A 23,869-nucleotide genomic window follows, 5' to 3' on the forward strand; every position below is an offset into this window, starting at 1 on the left:
GGGGTGGAGAGGAGAAGGAGGGGTAGAGAGGAGAAGGAGGGGTGGAGGAGGGGTAGAGAGGAGAAGGAGGGGTAGAGAGGAGAAGGAGGGGTGGAGAGGAGAAGGAGGGGGGGGAGAGGAGGGGTGGAGACAAGAAAGGGAAATGGTGAGGAGAACAGGATCTGTCCTGTTGGTCATGGCTTTTGTCCCCAGATGCGCAGGGCAGGGTTGTTTGGCTGCGCATAGCCTGAGCACTGAGAGCTGTTATGCAACCGCCGCTGTGCTCTGTGATCTGTAAACTCGCCGTGATGAGGGGGAAACGCTACTGTGTGAGTGTACGCCTGGCCGTCAGCCCAGAGCTTACACACACACACACACACACACACACACACACACACACACACACCCACCCACACACACACAGCTACTGCATGTGTGTTTATAAGAGCGTGTGTGTGTGTGTATGTATGGCTGTGTGTGTTCTGCACTACTCATGCAAATATAAATCTCTCCTGTGTCTTTGTGTGTGTGTCTGTGTGTGTGTGTGTGTGTGTGTGTGTGTGTGTGTGTATATGTGTGTGTCCTCTGCACTATCCTTCCACAAATAAAACCCTTTCTCCTGTGTTTTTGTGTGCATGACTGCATGTGTGTGTATTCATGTCTAGGTAAAAAAAAAACTATCTAGATGAACAGAAACATTCTGCCTCCTGTGTATGCATGCGTGAGTGTGTTGGGGTGTGTGCTCCAACATGACTATGACCCTGAACTATAATCTGAAAGGATGAGACATGATGATGACACTCAGTACCTTTTTCTATGAAGAGGGAGAAGGCACAGTAGACTGGGGGGCCTACTGTGCCTCAGTCTTGATTTCACTCGTATCCACAACTCGGTAAAATTCAAGAAGATATTTTGCTGACCTGTGATGTGTAATAGTATTGGTTGTTTGTGTGTGTGTGTGTGTGTGTGTGTGTGTGTGTGTGTGTGTGTGTGTGTGTGTGTGTGTGTGTGTGTGTGTGTGTGTGTGTGTGTGTGTGTGTGCGTGTGTGTGCCTGTGTGTGTGTGTGTGCCTGTGTGCGTGCCTGTGTGCGTGTGTCGGCTAGTTTCCATGATGAAAATGTGCAGATGTGTAGGCTCAGCTATATAAAACGGACCACTGCAGTCTCTCTCTCTCTAACTACATTCAACTTCTCTCCTCTCTGCCCCCATCCTCTCCTGATCCCCCACCCCCCTCCCTTCTCCTCTCTTCTTCCCCATTCACCCCCTTACCTCTCTCCTCCTCTTCTCCTCTCCTCTGCTCTCCTCCCTAAGCGCCCTCGTTCCTCCTATGCAGCAGAGCATCTCCCAGTCCTGGGGTTTCTAGCACACTCATATTTAGGGCTGCGTGCAAGCAAAAGCCCGCCTCTGCATTCATTTAAATATGTGTGAAAGTGCTCTGATTAACGGATGAGTCAGCAAGGAAGAGAGGGAAAGAAGAAAAAAAGAAGAAGAAGAAACAGAAGAAGAAAGATGAAGAGGAAGAAGAAGAAGAAGAAGAAGAGGGAGAGTGATAAGAGAAAGAGAAGAAGGGAAGAGGGAGAGGAAGATTTCCTCGTTCCGCGTGTATGGGAGAGACTATAGGCTTTCCCCTGGAACTCTTTGTGATTCCATTATTCCTCCCACGCAGACGCCTCCCCTCCAAGCACATTCCGAGTGGGATTCTGCCGGGCTCCACTCTGAGCGTGTGCGGTGGGATTCTGCCGGGCTCCGCTCTGAGCGTGTGCGGTGGGATTGCTGTGGGATCTCAGCTCGTCATGCACAGCATAGACATGCGTGGCGCCACAGCATACGATCACCAGTGCATCATTTCAAAATGCATAACAGAGCCAACAGACTTGTGCAAATAATATCTATGTTTTACTTTATCCACAGCAGAGGTATGCTAGACTACAAAACATAGTGATAGTCATCCAGAAATAGGTGTCATCAGAAATAGGTGTCATCCTTCTACTTGTAGTAAAATGAATGACCAGTCCATGGATCATGACCATCTGTTGTGGAAGGTCTTTCCTCTGGCTGGAAGGGTTGAGATCTCATGGTTGACATGGTGACAGAGAATGATGTCAGAGCATTCTCTCTGCACCCGTCTGTGTGTGTATGTGTGTATGTGTGTATGTGTGTGTGTGTGTGTGTGTGTGTGTGTGTGTGTGCGTGCGTGCGTGCATGCGTGCGTGCGTGCGTGCGTGCGTGCGTGCGTGCGTGCGTGCGTGTGTGTGTGCCTTTTCCGGACACAAGAGGAGGATGAGCAGTGGCTGAAGCGCATGCTGCTTATTATTACTGCATGAGCCGGCGAGTGGCTGTGATCCCGGCAGGAGAGTACTCGGCCCCCCGCGCCTTTATTTCAGGATGTTTGTATGTGCTTACATGTGCATTATGTCACCGGTATGGAAAAAGACACAAACCCATTTCCTCCTCCATGACAGTGTAGCACTATTCCCTTACATAAGCAAGCAATATGAAGAGATATAAAGTCTGGTTGTGAAACAAACACATCCTGTGCTGTTGACGGCCATTCGGCATTGTGAAGCCTGGTCTCTCCCATACACGCGGAACGAGGAAATCTTCCTCTCCCTCTTCCGGAAGTGTCCGTGGCCTTCTCTGCTTAATTAGGCTGTGCTCTCCAGGCTGGCTGCATCAGGAGGGAGCCTCAGTGATCTGTGGGAATGCCTGTGCATATATCCCTTTCTATTCCAATGGGATATTTACTGTGTGTGGATGGTCTTAGATTAAAGGTATGTTTGTATTTGGGTTTTGTGTTGTTAATCTATGTTTCAGCTCATGGACGGTCATTTGGACTAGTAATCTGTCACCTACACAAATGCTTGCAATCAGCTTTGATTGTGCAAAGCCAAACCCTTATGTCAACTTGATATCAAAACCCTCTATTTTGTCTGGTTTATTTGTGTGAAAAAGGTTGAACCTGGTGTGATATTTGAATACTACCTATTGTCAACAGTCAGATTGTACTTTACAATGCCCTTACAATCTACCTTGGCACTGTATTAGTTAATGGTTAAGTACAATGTACTTCTGAAACAAATACAGTTCTATCTACAAAACCTAAATAACTGCTTGTAACAATATGCACTTTTTTTTCAGAGCTGAAAAAGACGCTGTGTGTTCTTCACAGGGACAAACCAAATAACCCTTTTTCCAAGACTGTACATATGAGCTAGGAGTGTGAGTAGTCCCTCCAGTAAAACTGATGTTTCAGTGATAAAGCTACCCATCAGGTGTATCAGCCGGCTGATCTAAAGTTCCTACTGTGTACTTCTATTGTACTTCTGGCTAATCTGATTACTGTGCTGCCTCCATTGGAGAGTGTTTCTTGTAGATTACGTAATCCTGTGGTTTTTGTGTGGTTGGGGATTTGGGGATGGCACTACACCACTGTGGCAATGTGCAACACACAATGCCATCCCAGTGACTAGATCACTGGCTCTCTTAAATATCTCCACACACAGACAGAGAGAGAGAGATAGAGAGAGAGAGAGAGAGGGAGGGAGAGAGAGAGAGAGTAAGAGAGAGAGAAAGAGAGAGAGAGAGAGAGAGAGAGTGAGAGAGAGAGAGAGAGAGAGAGAGAGAGAGAGAGAGAGAGAGAGAGAGAGAGAAGGGGTTTGCTAGAGCTGGGGTGGAGGGCACTGACAAATAATAAATAATTGCTGTCAATTCTGCATGCTGATTCACATTTCTCTCTGCCCTCATGTGGCTGCCTGCCCAAGGCAAGAGCTATTGAAAGAGAATGAGCCAGAGAGGGAGAAAGAGAGAGAGGAAGAGAGAGAGTGAGAGATAGAAAGAAAGAAAGAGTCCACCAAATGTCAAACAGTAGTAAACTATCCCAAACATAAAGACACTGGTTAGACACTGATTTGACAGTGGCTCGCCCTACTACACCCCCAGCCCCCAAGAACGTACACTACATACACTGCATGCATGCACACACATATCGAGCCACACACGCACAGTTACACACACCTCCATTTCTGATTGACGGTTGGTTTCTCTCACTGTATGGCTGAGTTTTTACTGCACGCTTTAAGCGCCGCCCCGACTCCAGCTCAGTGTGCTACGCGAGAAAGGATGCGGTTGCAGCCTCCCACGTTACTGTGATAACTGTTCATGACCGGACCCGCACTCTACATATATCATACAGTTTTCGGAACGGTTGGTGAGTCAGGAGCGCTGTGAACCGCGGGGTTGAAAGGAGAGATTTTTAACGGTACAGACACTGATGATGATGAAGATGATGACGGTGAGGATGATCCTGCTTCCGTAAGCGCCTTTAAATCATGGTCTCGGCTAACATAAGTGGGAGTCGGAAGAGGAGGTGTTGATATGCGTTTTATGTCGTTTTTTCCTTAATGATGGTGGATGCATGGACTATCCCCCTGCGCCTATAAAGCTCCGGCTGACTGCAACCTGCCTGCCGAACACTTCGCCAGTATCACCGCCTTTTCGTGCTGTACCGTGACCTTGGATGTACAAAAGGGGTGTTTTGTTTACCGTGTCTCCCGAGGACAAGCCTTTGCTGCTTGCGAACATTACTATAATGTTCCTCTTGGTTCCGCGTTAATGGATGTTCTCTTGCGCCACAGTTCGCCCGCCTGCGCGCTGACAGTCACACGGCTATAGCACTATGGAAACAGGAGAACGAGAGCGAGTGCGCGCACACAGTGACAGAGGGGGATACCCAGTGATCCAACATGGCCCCAGAGATGTTAATGACGTTGGTATATTTTGTATAACCCTAAACATCATTTTTGTCCTGTCATTTTCTATTGGTGGTGTCTCTGTCGAATAAGACTACCTTTATTTGGGGGGGGTGTAAGTCGTATGTCATAACCTCAATGGTATGTTAGCTATCCTGAAGCATCCTGTGCATTGAGGCCCAGCATCCTGGTACCCATCGGGACCTGGTATCGCGTGTCGAGTTCGTTTAGTTGTTCCGGTTTTTAAATATTCTTGTGCTACCCACACAGATTCTGAAATTATAGCGCTTGTTTGCAGAATAGAATATCCGAGAAAATGAAGGCACAGCTTTGTGCTCTCATGGTGGTCTTGGACCCTGTTCCAGTTTCACATGAGGCGTTCTTATTAAAAATAGTACATAAAAACAGCCAATATAGATCAAATGTTTAAAACAGAGCAGTGAGAAGGTCGAAAGGTATTCACATGGGCACCTGTCAGTTTTGGGCTACGGCTCTCAGCCGCACTACCATGAGCTCAAACCCCGTGCTTTTACTGAACAGATGGTACACGTTGGATACGCATCTACCTCAACAAAGTGATTTTTTTTTTTTTTTTTTTACAGCAGGCAGGCTTATGCTGGTAGGCTCAGGTGTGACATTTTAAAGCCTTCGATACTCACGAACCTACGGACATAAAGTTGCCAAGAGAAGCCTACATGCCAAGGTTCGATTTCAAACGTGTGAAACTCATTTTTAGTCTATTTCTGTAAGGTCGTGGCTACCCACAGAATGATCTTGTGACAGTCTACCGGTCGCATGGTTTGGTCCTAGTATATTTACCGACCTCTTTTATAACGTCCTATTATATCTGTTAATGTAACTCTATCCCTGTAATAAGTGACTATGGCAATCAATATTCTCTTTTATGCCCATTCATTTAAGTTAATGTTATGGTAGTAATAGGGGTGTAGTATTCACTGTAAACCATAATAAGGTTTGCTATATATTCATTATGAGGGGTTGGCTCTTGCTCTGACCTGGCTGTGGCATTGGTGAAGCATCTGAAAATAGGATGAAGGAATGTACAGATATTTGGGAGCCGATTATAAGGTCGGCTGCCACAGTCATTTGTTATAGCTGTACTCTTAGAAGGTATACACCATTTAGTTCGTAAAGATGAACCCGAAACTGTTAGACTAGTTTTTGTACTTGACCAGAACATAATGCATGCACACACCTTGCTACTCCATGTTCATAGACTATTATAAAGGATGCTGTTCAGTATAGGGTACTTACTTGCTTGTAGAATACATTGCGTTGTATGTATGTGATGTATTTTTGCTAATTTTCAAGCCACTCATTATTATGTAATGCATGGTAATTTAAAATAATTAGAAAAATAACTGTAAATAGCACACTTTGCCCTACCTCATTCACGAAGCAGGCACTTTACAGAGAGGTGGCAACATCAGCAAGGCATGCTAGTGACCCATAACTTGTCATGTATTTGTTTAATAACATGGCTCTAAACACATAGGCAGATAGGCATAGAATCACTAGAGCATTTTCAAAACAATGCAGCGCAAATAGATGGTTTAAGACTTTGCTATTTTTAGTTTATATTGTGTTACTATGACAACTGAGAATCTCACCTGATTGTGTTGCCTTGAATGTTAAAATTGGAGAGTGGAATCTTGGATAAACTGTGGGGTTCACCTTTGCAAATCAAACAATTGCACTCTGCTGGAGGTTTGCCATTAGGTTGCACATTATTATAGATTAGTTGAGAGGTCACTTGTTTTATTCCCATATCCTTATTAATGATATCACATTTGAATGTTTTGTTCTGTTTGTATGTGTGTGTGTGTGTGTGTGTGTGTGTGTGTGTGTGTGTGTGTTGTGTGTGTGTGTGTGTGTGTGTGTGTGTGTGTGTGTGGGTGGGTGGGTGTACAGCACATATACATGCTTGCACTGCAAGAAAGCGCGTGTGTCTTCTAGGGAGTGCTGCCCCGGCGCACAAGTTAGCTTTGATGACGAGCTTTGGTTCTCTGGGAATTTTCAAAGGCTGTGACACATTAAGCAGCGCATGACCGTACTGTACCCAGCGTGGCGCAGCACCACGGCACAGCGCGGCACCATGGCACAGCTCAGCTCAGCACAGCACCGTGCAGTTGAGCTCAGTGCCGGGGAGCCTTGCCACCCTGAAACAGGAGCGTGCACACATCCTCCCTTATGCAGAGCAGGGCTGCGTTCACATGGAGAGACATGTGGACCTAAAAATAACCGCCTGTGTTCAAGAGAGGCCGGTGGATTGGAGTGAGAAGCGTCAAATTTAGCAGCGTTTGACGGAAGAGGAAGAGTGTGTGTGTGTGTTAATCAGTCATGTCTGTATCACACAGAAATCTTTATTCGCTCACACACTCTAATACACAACACATTAGTTACGTGGGTGAGAGAGACGAGATCTATCTGGTGGGTGGTGCCACATTTCATTTTGGATCCTATCATGAAACACTGTAGAGGATCCTCTCAGAGCATCTTGATATTGTCCTTTTTAGAATACGTGTCCAGTGTTATGTATGCGTGAGTGAGTTTCTGTCAGGGGAATTTTTTTTCTGTCTGGCAGCTGAGGCACGCCACATGTGTACCCGCCCCTGCGCTTGGGGACGTTCACAATGCTCTGGATGGGGGGGGATTACGTAACAGTTTTAGCCAGTCAGGTGTATTAAAAGTTTCAGGGAGACTCTGTGTTTCTGGGGGTCTGTGTTTTCCCTAAGTGGCCTCTACGCCTGCTCCTACCTCTGTCTGTGCGCCCAGGGGCGAGTGGTGTAAAGTCATAGCGCACACTGAAACACTCCAGTCGGTATTCCCACTTAAGTGGTGTGTGTGTGTGTGTGTGTGTGTGTGTGTGTGTGTGTGTGTGTGTGTGTGTCTGTGTGTGTCTGTGTGTGTCTGTGCATGTATACATTTATATAATTCCATTATTACTGTGAGCCTTTGTGTGTGAGTGCATCATAGATATATTACAAGCACATCAAAGGCAATGCTCTCTCTTTTTCCCCCCAATGAATGCGGAGTGCCTGCCTGTGTGGTTTCATCTCACAGCGTGTTGATTTCAGTGCCAGTTGTTTTCACATTCTTGGGACCCATTATCTAAGAATACTACCAGTTAAATCTGCGGGGCATGTAGGCAATGCAAAATGACAGGTTTTTAGGATGATATTGATTTGTGTTATTATAACATGCATGCCCTCTGTATATAATGTGTGTGAAAAATCTTTTTTTTTTTCGCTGTTCACTGACCTGAGCTTAAATATTTATTTTCAAGCATTTGTCAGAGTTTGTCAGAGATAAAGCTTGTTGAAAGAGCCACGCAGTGATACCCTGGAGCATTGCTGGGTACATTAGAACTCTTCTTGTTGTGATAGTGCAACACAGCTCTTCGGGGTCGCTGCCTTTGTTGGACACTCAGAAAAGGTCCTCTGAGGTATAAGGCTGGTTATGTGAACTTTGCCACAGGCAGTGAGATGGCAGTGGTCCTCTGCACACTATAAAGTATGTACTGAGGAATGCTCGCTGGTTATAGATGTGCATTTGGAACTTAAAGAAATGAAGGCTATAAATTGGGAAATGGGAACCTTAGGCTCATTGTCATGGGAAAGCCCATTACGGGTCTATACAAAAACTCTTAAAAAAAAAACTTAAATCTTTTAGAACTGAAATGTGATATCTAGACCTTTGGAAATTCCATCGGTTCCATGTTACAACGGTTCTTGCATCTTTAAAAGCTCGGCCTTCCTTGTGAAGAGAGGATTAAAATGTTTACACTGTCAATGTTGCACACAGTATACAGTATTCTACTCTATCTCTTTTGAGATCCAAAACACAACCCACATATCTGTTTAAATGACATGGATGGGATGATGCAATTAATTGGAGATTTGCGCGTGAGTTTCTGTGTTGCTTGTTGCAGTAATGGACTCTGGATTTCAGTCTGGGCTCTTGCTTAGGGAGCCTAGCGGAGTCCTTTACAAGAGCTCTCGTGCTTCGGTGTGCATTCTGCATGGTTAAATGCACACATCTACGAGAGGACAAGCAGTGATTACCCCATCTAAACTAATTATGCCCAATGAGATGTTGATACCGCAGGACATAAAAGGAACAGCCATAGATGATTGAATCATCTTCGCTGTTAGTTTACTATATTTACACTGTACATTAGTGCCACCATACTACATTCAGTAAATAGTACGATTACACGAAGTGGAAATATTATGCTTGTTATCTTCTACCCTGGTACAGTTTACAATGTGGTTTAGTTGCTCAAGGGCTTAATTGTGTTTATAAACATCCCAGCAATGGATGGATTCATGGCTGTTTAGTCAATGCAGCTTTAGCTTAAGTTGCTGAGACTTAAGGCTGCTTCTTTGACTCATATTTTGACTTGATGTAGATACAATGTAAGACTATGTGCATCTACCAGTTGTATTTATCATACTGGTCATATCATAACCTCTTTGACATTATTTATCACAGATGATAAATCATTTAAACCAGTGTTTGATTTTGAGTTATCAGGTTTGCTTGCTATTTTTTGTGTGGCTTTAGATAACATAGTCAAAATAGCTATCCTTAATATTTCCTTCTTGGAAAGAATCTTCCCTTCCTGGCTCTCTGTGGATAACTCTGGCATGACGTTCCTAGTTTGGACAGAATTTCAGCAATAGTGTGGCAGAGCAGTGAGGTGCTGTCTGGCTTACGTAACCCCTGGTATTTACACCAAGGAAAAGCACATTATAAACAGGGAAGAAGTCATAGACATAATAAGGCCAATTAGAAAATGCAGCCCACAAGCTTTCTGTGATCAGGTGAGGAGAGAGACGGCAGGATTGGAAGAAAGCTTGCATAAACTTGCCATACTCAAGCTTGTCAAACTACTTCACAAGTAAGAACCTGACAGCAGCAGAGAAATATGCCGCTGCTCGTCTCATCTCACTCAGGACTTGTGAGAGTTTATTTCTATGTTAAACACCTCTCCAGTCCTGTTCTCATTGTTTGATTTAAAAAAAAAAAACAAAAAAAAAACATTTCCTTATTTTGAAATTTTCCGAGAAACGGGTTATTTTTGTCCTCAGATGTCAAAACAGAGCGTTTGCTAAAATAACATGAAGTGAGGTTTAGACTCTCCTGGGCATATGGTCATTTAACACTTCACTTGTTACTTTCCCATGGACACCATGTATGTGCATCTGTACCATGGCATTGGGCTTTATGTAACCACATGACAGCTTGAGTGAGATGAGTAATGCACTAGTGAGCATACAGCTGTGTAGGGCAGCTGGGGAAAAAAATAATGACGCACAAGTTGCTTGCGAAATGTTGCAATGACGCTTTTAAGACGACGGTCATGCAAGATCGTCAGCTGTATTTTGTGATGTGTGGTTCAGAAATTCAACTCCGAGTGAGGAGCTCAGTGAAGAGGCGTTGCGCTACTGGTACTAACTTTACAAACTCGTTATTTCTGTATGAAGTCGTCACATTGAAGGCGTGCTTTCATCATCCAACACTGGGTGACTAGAGACTTTATTCATATTGTCTGTCCCCCCCACTGGGGGGTTGGGGAATTGGGGGAAACCCTGTCGTAATATTTCACTGTGTGAACACAGCGTACGCCACAGCTGAAGTTTTAGTTCTCCGGGCTCTGTTCCTACAGGAGCAGTTTTTGGCTTCCTTCTGTAGAGAGTGTAGAGGGATTTTCAGCTTGAAGAGCGGCCAACCATTCTCAGGCACTGATCCGCCCTGGCGTATGGTGCTTCTTGAGGTGGCCAGCAAGCATTCTGCTGATTTTGAAATATGAGTGTTGTGTTCATTGTTTTTAGAAGAAAAATTTGGATAACGGTGTGTTGTTGTTGTGTCGTGTGAACCATGTGGATGTTTTGGCATTCATTGTGTAGTGATTCACTTGCCAATCCACCCTCCCCTTCCCACACCAATCTATCCTGATATCACGACTCTCTCCTTTCCTCTGGTCTTCCCTCCCCTCCTCTTCATTTCTCCTCATATTTCATATTTCTCTCTCTCCTCTCATCTTCTCTCCCTTTTTTCTCACTTTTCTTTCCTTTCATCTCCTCTCAACTTTTTTTTCTTATCTCCTTTCCTCTCTACTCCTCTCCTCTCTTTTCTTCTCTTCTCTCTAACAGCTGATCAGTGCAGGGTCCATCGTCAGCGCAGAGGCAGTATGGGATCACGTGACCATGGCTGACCGGGAGTTGGCCTTTAAGGCTGGCGACGTCATCAAAGTGCTGGACGCGTCCAACAAGGACTGGTGGTGGGGCCAGATCGACAACGACGAGGGCTGGTTCCCGGCCAGCTTTGTCAGGGTGAGTGCCGTGTGTCGCGGGGGCCTGTCGCTCTCACTGTCACTACATGCTGTTGGTCTCTCTCACACACACACGCCCGTGAGACACGCTCACTGTCTGCCATGGGATATCACCTCTCAGCCTTCCACACCACACGCGATAGATAGACAAGACTCGCAGCACTGAACGCTCTACTGCGCAGACGACTGCAAGATGATTAGCAAATCAAAGTGTAAAATTTGTAGCTCTAAAAATTAAGTTTCATCAGGTGACTGAACAATTTCATATCCATTTGATTCAATGAGGCATTTATTTTAGAGCACGTTAAGCACTTAATAATCTCAAATCCGAACGGTAAAGAAGGACAGACAGATGTCTTCGATGTAAGCACGTTTGACATGTTGGGGTTGTTGAAGGAAGGATCATGGCAGGTTGTGAGCCACTGTCTCCCTAATCCTCTTGTTCCCTCTCTAAGGTGGATACCCACTCTCCTCAGTCCCAAACCAAACAGCTTTTTTATATCAACCCGATCGCAGCTCCACGCCTCTCAAACCAAACATCTCCCAAGGTGCGTCCGAGCCACTGGAGCTCCCCCCCCCCTCCCCCCCTTCCCCCATCTTCTCTGGGGGCCTGGTCCCTTTTGCCACATCCTGTCGCTTTAGACATCCCACCCAGCTCCGCTCTGCCTCACCTTCTGCTTGTGCCTTCATGCTAACCCATCTCCATGCCCACTGTGCTCCTCTGCAGTGACGCCTGGCAAGAGGCGCTGAGGAATCTCATGTATTATTTAGATAGATGATAGACTTATTTGGTTTAATTGTTTGAAATGAGAACGATTGTGAGGAGTGCAGTGCAGTGCAGTGAGGGCAGGGTGAGGAGGAGTAGGGTGAGGAGTGCAGTGCAGTGCAGTGCAGTGCGGGCAGGGTGATGAGGAGCAGGCGGACTCTGAGGAGGAGCCAGAGCAGGTTGCTGCCGCCACAGGGCTGGAGCTAAGAGGAAGGGCTATTGATCGGGAGTTCAATTATCCCGCAGAGAAGGAATGAGGGAGAATGAGGGAGAACGAATGAAAGAGGCAAGGATGGGTGGATAAGTGTGTGTGTGTGTGTGTGTGTGTGTGTGTGTGTGTGTGTGTGTGCGTGTAGTGTGTGTGTGTTGGGTGGGTGGGTCGTGGGGTGAGCTGCTCAGGGAGGCTGAATGGCATAAGGGCAATGGAGATATCTCTGCGCCGGCTCTCTCTCACCTCTGAACTGTCAATCACAGGCCCCGGGGCTTGTCAGTTAGTCAATCAGTCCCCTCGGCACCGCCCCACAGGGCTCGTATATTGGCACGGGACAGGTGGCCGTTTGCTGAACTCAATCCCATTGATCTTTGGAGGAAGAGACCCCCTGCTCAGAACGCCTTTGAACGCATTACTGAATAGCAAACAGAACACGTATGGTGGAGCACAGTAAAAGCACACAGTCAACAACAGAAAGAACTATGGGTGTTTACTTAAAATATTTTTGTTTGTTTGTTTGTTTCATTTTAAATGACTGGAACGGAATCTATAGAATATTTTCATTCTTTACCAGGACAGTTTGTTCTCCGTTCCTCTTCCTTTTTCTCATTCGCTTATCTTTTTTTTATTTTTTTATTTTTTTTATTCACTATGTGTCAGAAACCCTTTTGCCTAAAACTGAGATTTCTTTTATATAATCATGATTTTTATGAATGATTGATGTTTGCCAGCCCCTGAAGCAGTATCACGAACTGAGTATGCCCAACCAGGGAAATGCACTATGCTAGATCACATAGTGACCAGAAGAGAGGGAAAGTGTTTTGGCCATGGAATGCTTGTTAATGGCACTTTTATGTATATCTGCTTCAGGTTGGCCACTATTTCAGGTAACATCCATTTATGAAGCCTAAGTGCATTCTTGGATACCCTCTGCCCTCCATCCACTAAATTTCCCATATATGTATTTTTGTTAAGTGGACACACACACACACACACACACACACACACACACACACACACACACACACACACACACACACACACACACACATTTATGGGCCCGTATCCACTATAGTATGCATGCCTGCATACACCTGAAAAAGAAAAGGATGTTGAAAACTCCACCCCTGTGCTCTGTAGGAGAAAATGCAACATGTATTGCTTTCCAATGCCCACTCTGCAGGATAAAATCAAGAACACATCCTTAGTAACTCAGCACAGAAGTGCAACGTTACATTAAATGTTCACAGGTATTAAATTAGCTGTAGAGAAAATCTTTTTTGACTACATTGCTCGTGTCCTCCCTTTCTTGACTTAAGAGCCATGGAAAGTTATTCATTACATATAACTGATATACACCATCAAATGTTCCCTGCAGCAACACTATATCCACTGCGAAGGCAGACAGCCCACCGGATTTGGTCTCTTGAGGAACATTTCACGCCCATTGCCTATGGACAAAAAGAGCTGAACCAGAAACGTGTATATAAACGTGGGAATACAGTAGTCACGGCGCCCCCAATACGTGAGGCTTTATATATTTTTAACAATGCTTTATGTGGATCTGCTCCACAAAGTTGACTCATCTGGCTCATAATGAGGTGTCAGTTTTTATTAGGGAGACGGAGAGGAGAAACAGATTGCTCCAAGAACAGATGAATGTTTTCAGCTCTGCATGGAGAAAGAGAGAGAGAGAGAGAGAGAAAGAGAGAGAGAGGAAGAGAGAGAGCATAAGGAGGCAACAGAAAACCGGAAAACAAATACAGAAATAAAAGCAGTGAGAGAGACTGAGCAATTCTTTTTCTCCCACTCTTTGATATCCACATTCCTCAACATCAAGACTCCAAAGTCTCTGCCAGATAGATGGCTTGTTGTCCATAGTGAGGATGTGTTTTAGTCTGACTGGAATTTAGAGTTAGTTACCTTCGTCTTATCAGGGCCGGGGGGGGGGGCTCTATCAGCAAAATTAGTTCTGTTTGAGGAGAATGGGAAGTGACAGTTGCTTCGCTCCTTCAGTTGCCCTCCAGCAAGCGATGCACAAACGGCTCTGAGTTTCTTGCCTCTCTGCTGCATGGTTGAAATAAAGGTAGGAGATTATAATTAGATAAGCGAGCTTCAAAAAAGACATTGTATATGCTTTCTTCATCCTTTCATCATAGCATACCTTAGGGGATGGGGGGTGGGGTGGGGGGGTTGCTAGGTTCTCATTTGTGTCAGGTTCTCATTTGTGAGATTGAGAGAGGGAGGCCTGTTTTCCTGTTTTCATAGAGGGAGTGTTTCAGTACAAGGCCATTACTTACTGTAATCCAGCCTTACAAAGCAAGGCACACAATAGAAAAAAAACTAGCATGAATACTTATACTCAGCCATTTCAGATTCAGCATTAGAATATAAATATTTTAAACCATGAGGGAAACACAGCCATATGTCAAGATTTCACTTGGGCTGTGCTGTGTACGCTGTGTGTAACACGTGGTGTGGCGAAAGAGAGACGACACGCTGAGGTGTCTGTGTGAGTGCCTGCGTGCATTAAGACACAGCCCTTAAAAGTAATAAGCACGAGATGGTTCAGTGGCATTTTCTCATCATTAGAGGTTATTGTTATAGTTAGCCTAGATGAGAGCAAGAGGAAATTAAATATATAGGCGATAGAATGAAATGGAAAAAAATGAAATAAGTCGCTAAATCGTTTACATCTGTCCTGTCTGTCATGCACGCAGACTTTATTACTTTTTAGGTAATTAGCCTGTTGCTGTTCTGTTTTACTGTCTTTTACTCTGTGTGTGAGTGTGTGAGTGTGTCTACAGAGCAATGGGGGGAGACAGAGAGAGAGAGAAAGAGAGAGAGCGAGAGAGAATTAATACATGTGTGTGTCTTTGACAGAGAGGAAGAGAGAGAGAGTAGCATGTGTCTCTGTGTGTGTACATTTGTCTATGTAAGTGATGGAATATAACGGTGTTTGTGTGTGTGTGCCTGTGTGTGTGTGCCTGTGTGTGTGTGTTTGTGTGTGTTGGCTCAGCTTGAGCTAATGCTGTAGGGCTAATATCGGTAGATTTGTTCTGATTTCATGCTTGATCCTGTGGCTGGTGTTTTGACTCCGAGCTGCCTGCATTGTATTTCTGCCTCAGAACCCCTCTGCTTCATCAACACAACACATAACACAGCAGCTGCTCCACCACACACACTCACAGCACCCACACACACACACTCACACACACACACACACACACACACACACACACACACACACACACACACACACACACACACACTCACACACACACACACACACACACTCACAGCACCCACACGGCTAAAGGCTAATAGCTATCCCCACTCAGAAAACACAGCGCAGAAAATTCACTGCTTTTGTAGTATACTCAGAGAGTTTTAGGGTAACGGAAATTTAAAGGAAAGTACATATATTGGAAACTCCAAAAATGTTGCCCTGTTAGTGTTTCAGTGAATCCTTACAGCAAATTCACACGGCAGTAAAAAGATAGAACAGAAGAGAGCAGGGTAGAAAACTGTTTTTTTTTTGTCTCCTCTATAGTTAAGAATGCACTAAAGAGTGTGTAGTTGAATTTTGAAAGTTGTTAGAATGTCAATGGATTCTCAACTTTCTGTAGATGCTTTGAGTTATAAATAACATATCCTTGTGAAATATCATGTGATGACTTCACATCACTTCATGTTTTTTCCTAAGAGAAAACAAAAAAGGATTTGTCACTGGTGCCTCTGCCGAGGACCTGTTTAAAGTTGTAAAGGTGGCACGTAGATTTATTTCCAGGTGAAGACTGAAAGCTTCTGGCCAGTAGGGTTCTTTAAGTAAACCTCCAGATAGTGCTGCATCAGAGCGAGGCTTCTTTACACGCATTCAAACTAAAGAGGCTTTTTTTTTCGTGGAATAAGCACGTTACGGAGGGGGGAAACTTGTGTTAGTTACGGTGCCTCTGTGCTGCCTCATTGGTCTCTAACCTGTCCCCACCCCCCACCCCCCCCCGTGCACAGCTGTGGGTGAACCAGGATGAGAGTGGCGCCCTGGAAGCGGTGGAGGGCCCCAGCGAGGTGCACAATGGCCACGTGGAGAGCAGCCCTAGCCCCAGCGACTGCCTGTGCCTGGGCCAGCCCCTACAGAATCGGGACCAGATGAGAGCCAACGTCATCAACGAGATCATGAGCACGGAGCGACACTACATTAAACACCTGAAAGACATCTGCGAGGTAACACTTACACCTTTCATAGTCATACACTGTACACATACCTAAAATATGTTTACTTTACATTATCAACAGTAACAGTATATACTTTATACACATTATAATGCACTGTATTGAAATGGTATTTTAAAATATGCGGAAAGGACCCTTTGAAATTTCATATTAGTTGAGTAAATAAACTGCATACACATATGAGAGATATATAATTAAATTGGACATTCACCTCACAGCAACAGCCTCCGCTATGAGACACAAGATTTATCTGTGATATAATACAAGCACTCAGCGAGTGGAGCGTGTTTAGAAACCCTCTCTGTCTGCATCCCATTCCGCTTGGCCTGGCAGTGTCCAGTAGCTCATCCCTGAGAGCACAGTCGTGCCCCTCTGTCTGCAGGGGATACGTACCAAGGCCTCATGTGGATAACCGAAACCCTGGATAGTAGCCAACACCATATATAACTTGTTGTTTGTGTACATACATGCCTTTAAGAGTGTTTAATTTATAAATTACACAGAATAAGACTTCAACAAAAATAGCAAATAATAAAATAAATTAAGATTGGTTTTGTCCCCTAGTAAAAAATTTGACCCAAAAAGATTGGAAAATAGTTCCCAGTTCCCAGTCACCGTATCAGCAGACATGGAGGTTCCACCTTACACGAAAAAGCTTTTAGAAAACCTGCATTAAGCACAGCACTGCAGGATGACTACCCCTGCACAGCATGTATATGTGCCCCACACACACACGCACGCACGCACGCACGCACGCACGCACGCACGCACGCACGCACGCACGCACGCACGCACGCACGCACACACACACACACACACACACACACACACACACACACACACACAGGGTCCACACTTATATAATGCAACTGGGCTGAAGTGAAGAGTGACGCATATTCATAAAAAACTGTGTAACAGGCATACGACTCACCAGGGTCTGCAAGGAGCAATTAGTGAAGCTGCAGCTCTCCCCCTAGAAGCCAGACTGTCCTCACCTTTTCTCTCAGTGAATCTCTCGTGTCCCCTGTGAATGGATGAGATTTTTATTGTAGTGATGAGTAAGCTGAGAAAGAGAGGGAGAGAGAAAGTCAAGAGAGAAGGATTACCTAACTGATATTCTCCTGTTTAGTGCAGGCAGTTCTACTGCAGTTCTGCTCTTGGTAGAAATAACAAAGCAAGTCAGCGGCAGTAGCACTGTGGCATGTTGTTTTTAAATGAATCCATTATGTTACAAAAAGGTTTAATCTAAAAGTACACATACAGTTCACTGAAATTGATGAATTCCATGAGGCCATTTGTTTTTTCTAAGTTACCTAGGCAGTGATGACTGAGCAGTAATGAGTCATATAGTCCCACAGTTTATCTTTTTTTTTTATAAAGTGTAACACTTTGCACAGACTTTGACATCTAATAGCGATTTTAGGTTTGCAGGCGCTTCACAAATGTGGTTCACTCATCTCAGGAAAAAGGTTTTTTTTGTGTGTGTATAATGGAGGTGAGGGGTATGTCAAACCAACCTTGTAAAAACATCTCTTTAGAATCAAGTGGTAAACCACATAAATGTCCCTCTCTCCTGTGTAGGGTTACCTGAGGCACTGTAAAAAGCGAAGGGACATGTTTAATGAGGACCAGCTTAAAGTGATTTTTGGGAACGTCGAAGACATCTACAGATTCCAGATTGGGTTTGTGAGGGACTTGGAGAAGCAGTTCAACACAGAAGAGCCGCACCTCAGTGAAATTGGACCGTGCTTTCTAGAACACGTGAGTCACTCTACATGTAACTGATGTTAATGATAGACACATAGCCTGTGTCCGACATAGGTAATAATCTTGCAGAAGAAATGGCTGCTGTACTTTTTTCAGTTTTGTACATGAAAGCAATTGAAAAAAAAAATTAATTCAGCTAATTTTCAATATTTTGTCCAAAAACGAATCAGACTCACTTGTCATCCAGGCTGGTCACTCAGGAGGCTGGCCTTCACATTGCCATGTCTGAACTGTGTGACCCAGGGAACTTAGAGGACTTCTTTGTGACTCTTAGGCTATGCTCCATTTCCACAGCAATTATTTTCTGTTACTGATTTGCCAAGACTAAAAGTGGCTGCAATTTTTTTTAAAGAAATCAGTTGGGGTGGGGTGGGGTTAATGTACATACCATAGTGGGCTATATACAAGTAAACTATGAGGCTATATTATATTTCTTCCAGCTGTTAAAGTATGCACTGGCAAAAATAGAATAACATAAGGCCAGGTGTGATTTGATAATAGTAATTCAGCAGAGGAAGGAAGGGAAATATAGACCAGGGGGGGGGGGGGGGGGGGGGATCCCCAACCCTCAACCCTATTGCACCCTCAACACAAAATGGCACTTTAAGGGTTGCTGGTCTCGCCCTCACAGGAGGGACCATAAATGCTGTGAGCCAGCACTACCTACGTATAACAAATTAACCCATATACAGGGGACGACGTAAAGAACTGTTTTAAGGTTCCTTTTGTGCAACTCTATACGACTTACATTTGATATGCAATGTTGTGTTTGGATGTTTTGTTTCTGTGTTCATGTACACAGCAAGATGGGTTTTGGATTTACTCGGAGTACTGCAACAACCACGTGGACGCATCCATGGAGCTGGCCAGGCTAATGCAAGATGCACGTTTCCGGCACTTTTTCGACGCCTGCCGGATGGAGCAGCAGATGTTGGACGTTGCCATTGACGGCTTCCTGCTCACGCCAGTACAGAAGATCTGTAAATACCCACTGCAGCTGTCCGAGCTGCTGAAATACACGGTCCAGGATCACAGGTAGGGGCAGCCAAACATCTAAGCTAAAGACTTGCTTCATCTCTACACTGCTTATACTGCTTACTTCATGTTCTACTTCCAAGCATGGTGTTTAAACACATATTTGTATTTTATTACATGTGAACTTATGATATGTTCTGTGAAAAAATGGACTCTCTTATAGCCTCATCCATATTATTTGCAATGGCCTGCTCTTATTAGGTGTCTCATCTGCCACTCATGAAGCATCTTTCTCCATGTCTGCTTGTCATCACTCTCGTGAAGCATCTTTCTCCTTGTCTGCTTGTCTCACTCTCCTAGTGATTACCGGTATGTAGCGGCAGCACTTGCTGTGATGAGGAATGTTACTCAGCAGATCAATGAACGGAAACGTCGCCTGGAGAACATCGACAAAATTGCGCAATGGCAGGCATCAGTGCTGGACTGGGAGGTAAGACCATAGCAACCATACTGCATCCTTTTAAACTCAGGAGCTCAGCAGGCAAAGGTGTGCCTCTGGTAGGCTTCCGAGGGTTCCTCATTGGCCTCCAGCCTCTGTAATCTTCACAAACATGGTTAGACAACACCACTACAAGTTTGGCTGGGGAGGATTACAAGTGACAGTCGGCTTCCCCCCTCCAGGGTGAACTGTGGGGTTAGCAAATGCACGTGGATCGCAGAACATCAACCTGTACGCAGAACTAGAGCACTTTGGCACACAGGCCTGTCATATCGTGTCACTCTGGGACATTTTGTAATGGCGTGCACCTCTGGGGGGCCGGCTGCAGGGCTGGATGTGGTGCCGAGTGTGGTTCACGGGTCACAACGTTTCAGGGGCAGCATCCGCAGCACTCTGTGGCATCACTGCCAGGTGACCTGTGAAGTGCGTCACTCTCCCCCAGTGATAATGAGTCCTGTTCACTGAGTCACGCGCACAGAAGGGAATGCATCACAGCTTCCTGAAGAGGGGAGGGACCTGTTAGTCAAGCCATGCATGTGTGTGTGTTTGTGTTTTGTGTGTGTGTGTGTGTTTTTGTGTGTGTGTGTGTGTGTGTGTGTGTGTGTGTGTGTGTATGTGTGTGTTTGTGTTTGTGTTTTGTGTGTGTGTCTGTTTGTGTGTGTGTGTGTGTGTGTGTGTGTGTGTGTGTGTGTGTGTGTGTGGTTGTGTTTTGTGTGTGTGTGTGTTTGTGTTTGTGTTTGTGTTTGGTGTGTGTGTGTGTGTGTGTGTGTGTGTTTGTGTTTTGTGTGTGTGTTCATGTTTTGTGTGTGTGTGTTTGTGTGTGTGTGTGGTTGTGTTTGGTGTGTGTGTGTGTTTGTGTTTGTGTTTGGTGTGTTCATGTTTTGTGTGTGTGTGTGTGTGTGTGTGTGTGGTTGTGTTTGGTGTGTGTGTGTGTTTGTGTTTGTGTTTGGTGTGTGTGTGTGTGTGTGTGTGTGTGTGTGTGTGTGTGTGTGTTTGTGTTTTGTGTGTGTGTTCATGTTTTGTGTGTGTGTGTGTGTTTGTGTGTGTGTGTGTGTGTGTGTGTGTGTGTGTGTGTTCATGTTTTGTGTGTGTGTGTGTGTGTGTGTGTGTGAGTGTTCATGTTTTGTGTGTGTGTGTGTGTGTGTGTGTGTGTGTGTGTGTGAGTGTTCATGTTGTGTGTGTGTGTGTGTGTGTGTGTGTGTGTCTACATGTACACATTTGGATGCTATTCCCTGTATTTGATGTTGCTCTCCTGCTCTTGGTCTTCTCTCTGTGTGCATGTCTATGTTTGGCTCTGTGTGCGTGTGTGCGTGCGTGTGCGTGTGCGTGTGCGTGTGTGCGTGCGCAGGGAGAGGATATTTTGGATCGCAGCTCGGAGCTGGTCTACACGGGGGAGTTGTCCTGGATCTACCAGCCGTATGGGAGGAGCCAGACCCGAGTCTTCTTCCTGTTTGACCATTACTTGGTCCTGTGCAAAAAGGTAGGAATGGAGAGAGGGGGGAGAAAGAAGGGGGGAGAGTGAGGAAAAATGGGGACAGGGGATTAGGAGGAAATGAGAAATGAAATCACGCCCAGAATATCTCTCCAAAATAGATTACTCTGAATTAGACCTGGGCTTACACATGCTTCGCTCTCTCATCTGACCTGGATACTGTCCTGCACTTGATAGCCCGCATTAGCATTGCCATCAGTGCTGGAGTATATTTTCACACCATTTTTGCAATCCTTGTAATCCTTTTCATGTTTCCAATCAAAAGCTACCCATCTCCTTCCTCTTACCCGAGATCCATTTTACCCTTGACTGACAGATTTCTTGATAGACTTGCCCTCGCTAGATTTCACCCTGTGTGTATGTGTAGAGACTGAAAAACACACAAAGACACAGAAAGGTCCGAATGATGGGAAGAGATACTACACCTCCCGAATGTGGCCACACACACACAAACAGTCCAGGTGTCACCTGAGATCAACTTTGACCTCCACTTCTCCTCTTTCTCTCTCTCTGTCTCAGGATCTCATTCGCAGAGACGTCCTGTACTACAAGGGGCGCATAGATATGGACCACTACAATGTGGTGGACGCCGCTGATGGGCGCGACGACGACTTTAATGTGAGCGTGAAGAACGCCTTCAAGCTGCGCCACAGGGAGTGTGAGGACATCCACCTCTTCATATCCAAAAAGCTGGAGGAGAAGATCCGCTGGCTGCGAGCCTTCCACGAGGAACGCAAAATGGTGCAGGAAGATGAAAAAATGGGTATGAGTCCAGAGTGAGACGCTGTGTCTCGTCACTGAAATGATATCAGTCTTTCAAAACAAACACTGCTGTATCTGTTTCTATAATCTAAAAATAGTTGGTATGTAATCCAAACTCATATATATGTATCTACGGCTATACCTACATATTTATCTTTTTTTCTCTCTCTTTCTGTCTCTAGAATTAGGTCATGTGTGTGTGTGTGCTTGAGTTATGAAGTGATATAGCTTTTTTATTTCATTGCAATTGGTATTTGTAAGTGAATCAATGCCATGTCTCGTTTTAGGATTTGAGATCTCAGAGTATCAGAAGCGACAGGCAGCTATGACGGTGCGGCGAGCGACTAAGCAGAAAGGTAGGACTCATCAAAGAGACAGCACAGCCTGAATTCAGTGGCTTTGGTCTTTAAAAGAAGTTTTGAGATGTGGAAAACATTTCAGGCTTATCATGTAGCTTTTCTGCTATATCCAGCGGCCTTTTTTTCTTGACTTGATTATCAAAGCCAGATCACTGCAAGGTGTTTGATGTTTTTTTTTCATGGTGTTTATAAATTATTATTTGTTTTAAAATGTAAAACTTTATCTTGAGTATACTTATATTTTGTTGCTTTTTTATTTCGCCATTTAATCTTTTTTTCCGTTCGACTCTGCCTTTTGTATCCCCTCACTCTTATGTCTTGCATGATGTTGTCCTGGTCTTTGATTGCTGCCTTGCCTGTGTTTCTGTGTGTCCTGAAATGGCTGTCCGCCTCACTGCCTCTGGTGCAGGTCGCTCTGGGCCTCCAGCGTACCCTCCTCCTGGGGACCCCATGAACCTCGGTCCGTTCTTGATGCCAGACGGGGACGGCTACGACTACGGGGAACCCAAGAGGAGCACGTCCCCATTCTGGCAAAACCTCAGCCGACTAGCCCCCTTTAAGAAATAAACTCCCTCCCAAACAGGGATTAGAGGACAAAAAAAAAGGACAGCTGTTTTTTTTTTCTTCTTCTTCTTCTCTGAAAAAGCACTATTCTTCATCTAATTTATTCTTGACTTTTTTGGAAAGAGAATACCAGGCTATGTTGTGAGGAAAGTACCCAAATGATGGCAGCTGTTTGGAGGGAGGAGGAGAGGTTCCGGTGGAATGCGGTAGTTGTACTCATTCCCACCGTATGCAGACTGCTCACTTTTATCTACACACCTGGCACCGCACAACACCACAGTTGGAAAACACACTTCAGGTGCTACACCACAAAAAACAAACACAAACAAAACAGGACAAGACGAGACCACACCAACGTGGATAGGGAAAGATGATTATTTTCACCTAATCTACAACCACACATTTATCAGACATTACCTATAGGACACATTCATTTGAGCATTTACACCATCACAATCACATCACCATGCCAACATCATATCAGTGGAAACAGTGGCAGCACCGACACAAAGCTGACACTATACTGAGGCTATGATACTAACATGACTCATACGGCATCATCAGGACAGCACAACAGTTCCTGAACAAATTGTGAGCAACACTACAACACTATCATAGCTAAAAGTACACTATCAGCACCAAGGCAAGGAAGACTAGCACCGCAGCAAGACCAGTGGCACAGAGTGGCTACTGCAACTGGAACTGCTCCTACCTTGTGCAGGCTGCCTCAGAAGGATTTCAGAAAAAGGATGCATATTATTCTGTTTTCCTCACAAGAACAGTAGAAACAAAAAAAGGTTCACTGTTTAAACCTGAAGAAGCACTAACCATTAACCTGACAATTGTGCCAATCAATCTGGATGTGTCCTACAGTGCACTGTGACTTTATTGGGCATTTTACCCATCTCTGTCTCTATTGCTCTCTTTCTCTTCAACGTTATGTCTGTAAAATGCTCTACAAATCCTGATCAATCAATCCCGCTATTATTTATTGTGGGTTATCTTTAATTAAAGTCTGCTGACTCTTCTGTTATCTCTGCATGAAATGTTCATTGCAGGTATTCTTTGTGCAATTATATTCTTACGGGTCAAAGACAAAAAAAGATCAGTACAAGCCACTGACAATGTATCACAGCTGAACAGAATGCTGTTGACA

The 23,869-nt window shown here is 44.8% G+C and overlaps 1 protein-coding gene across 3 annotated transcripts; it reads left to right on the forward strand.

The window, feature by feature from the left end:
- Positions 1-4,249: 4,249 nt before the first annotated feature.
- On the forward strand, positions 4,250-22,716 carry arhgef9a (Cdc42 guanine nucleotide exchange factor (GEF) 9a; the record flags this gene model as incomplete). 3 transcript variants are annotated; one of them, XM_080834303.1, is made up of 11 exons in its annotated part: positions 4,250-4,270; positions 10,907-11,086; positions 11,541-11,633; positions 16,074-16,286; positions 17,877-18,056; positions 18,865-19,097; positions 19,398-19,527; positions 20,885-21,016; positions 21,548-21,791; positions 22,078-22,146; positions 22,559-22,716. In XM_080834303.1, 11 exons carry the CDS (start codon positions 4,250-4,252, stop codon positions 22,714-22,716), a joined length of 1,653 nt encoding a protein of 550 aa, XP_080690429.1. The 3 variants fall into 3 exon arrangements, with proteins under 3 accessions (XP_080690429.1, XP_080690428.1, XP_080690430.1); XM_080834302.1 differs by lacking the exon at positions 4,250-4,270 and adding an exon at positions 4,655-4,744; XM_080834304.1 differs by lacking the exons at positions 4,250-4,270; positions 11,541-11,633 and having other exon boundaries at positions 10,946-11,086.
- Between the last annotated feature and the right edge of the window lie 1,153 nt (positions 22,717-23,869).

This window comes from Sprattus sprattus (assembly GCF_963457725.1).
Source record: "Sprattus sprattus genome assembly, chromosome: 1".
Taxonomy (NCBI): Eukaryota; Metazoa; Chordata; class Actinopteri; order Clupeiformes; family Clupeidae; genus Sprattus; species Sprattus sprattus.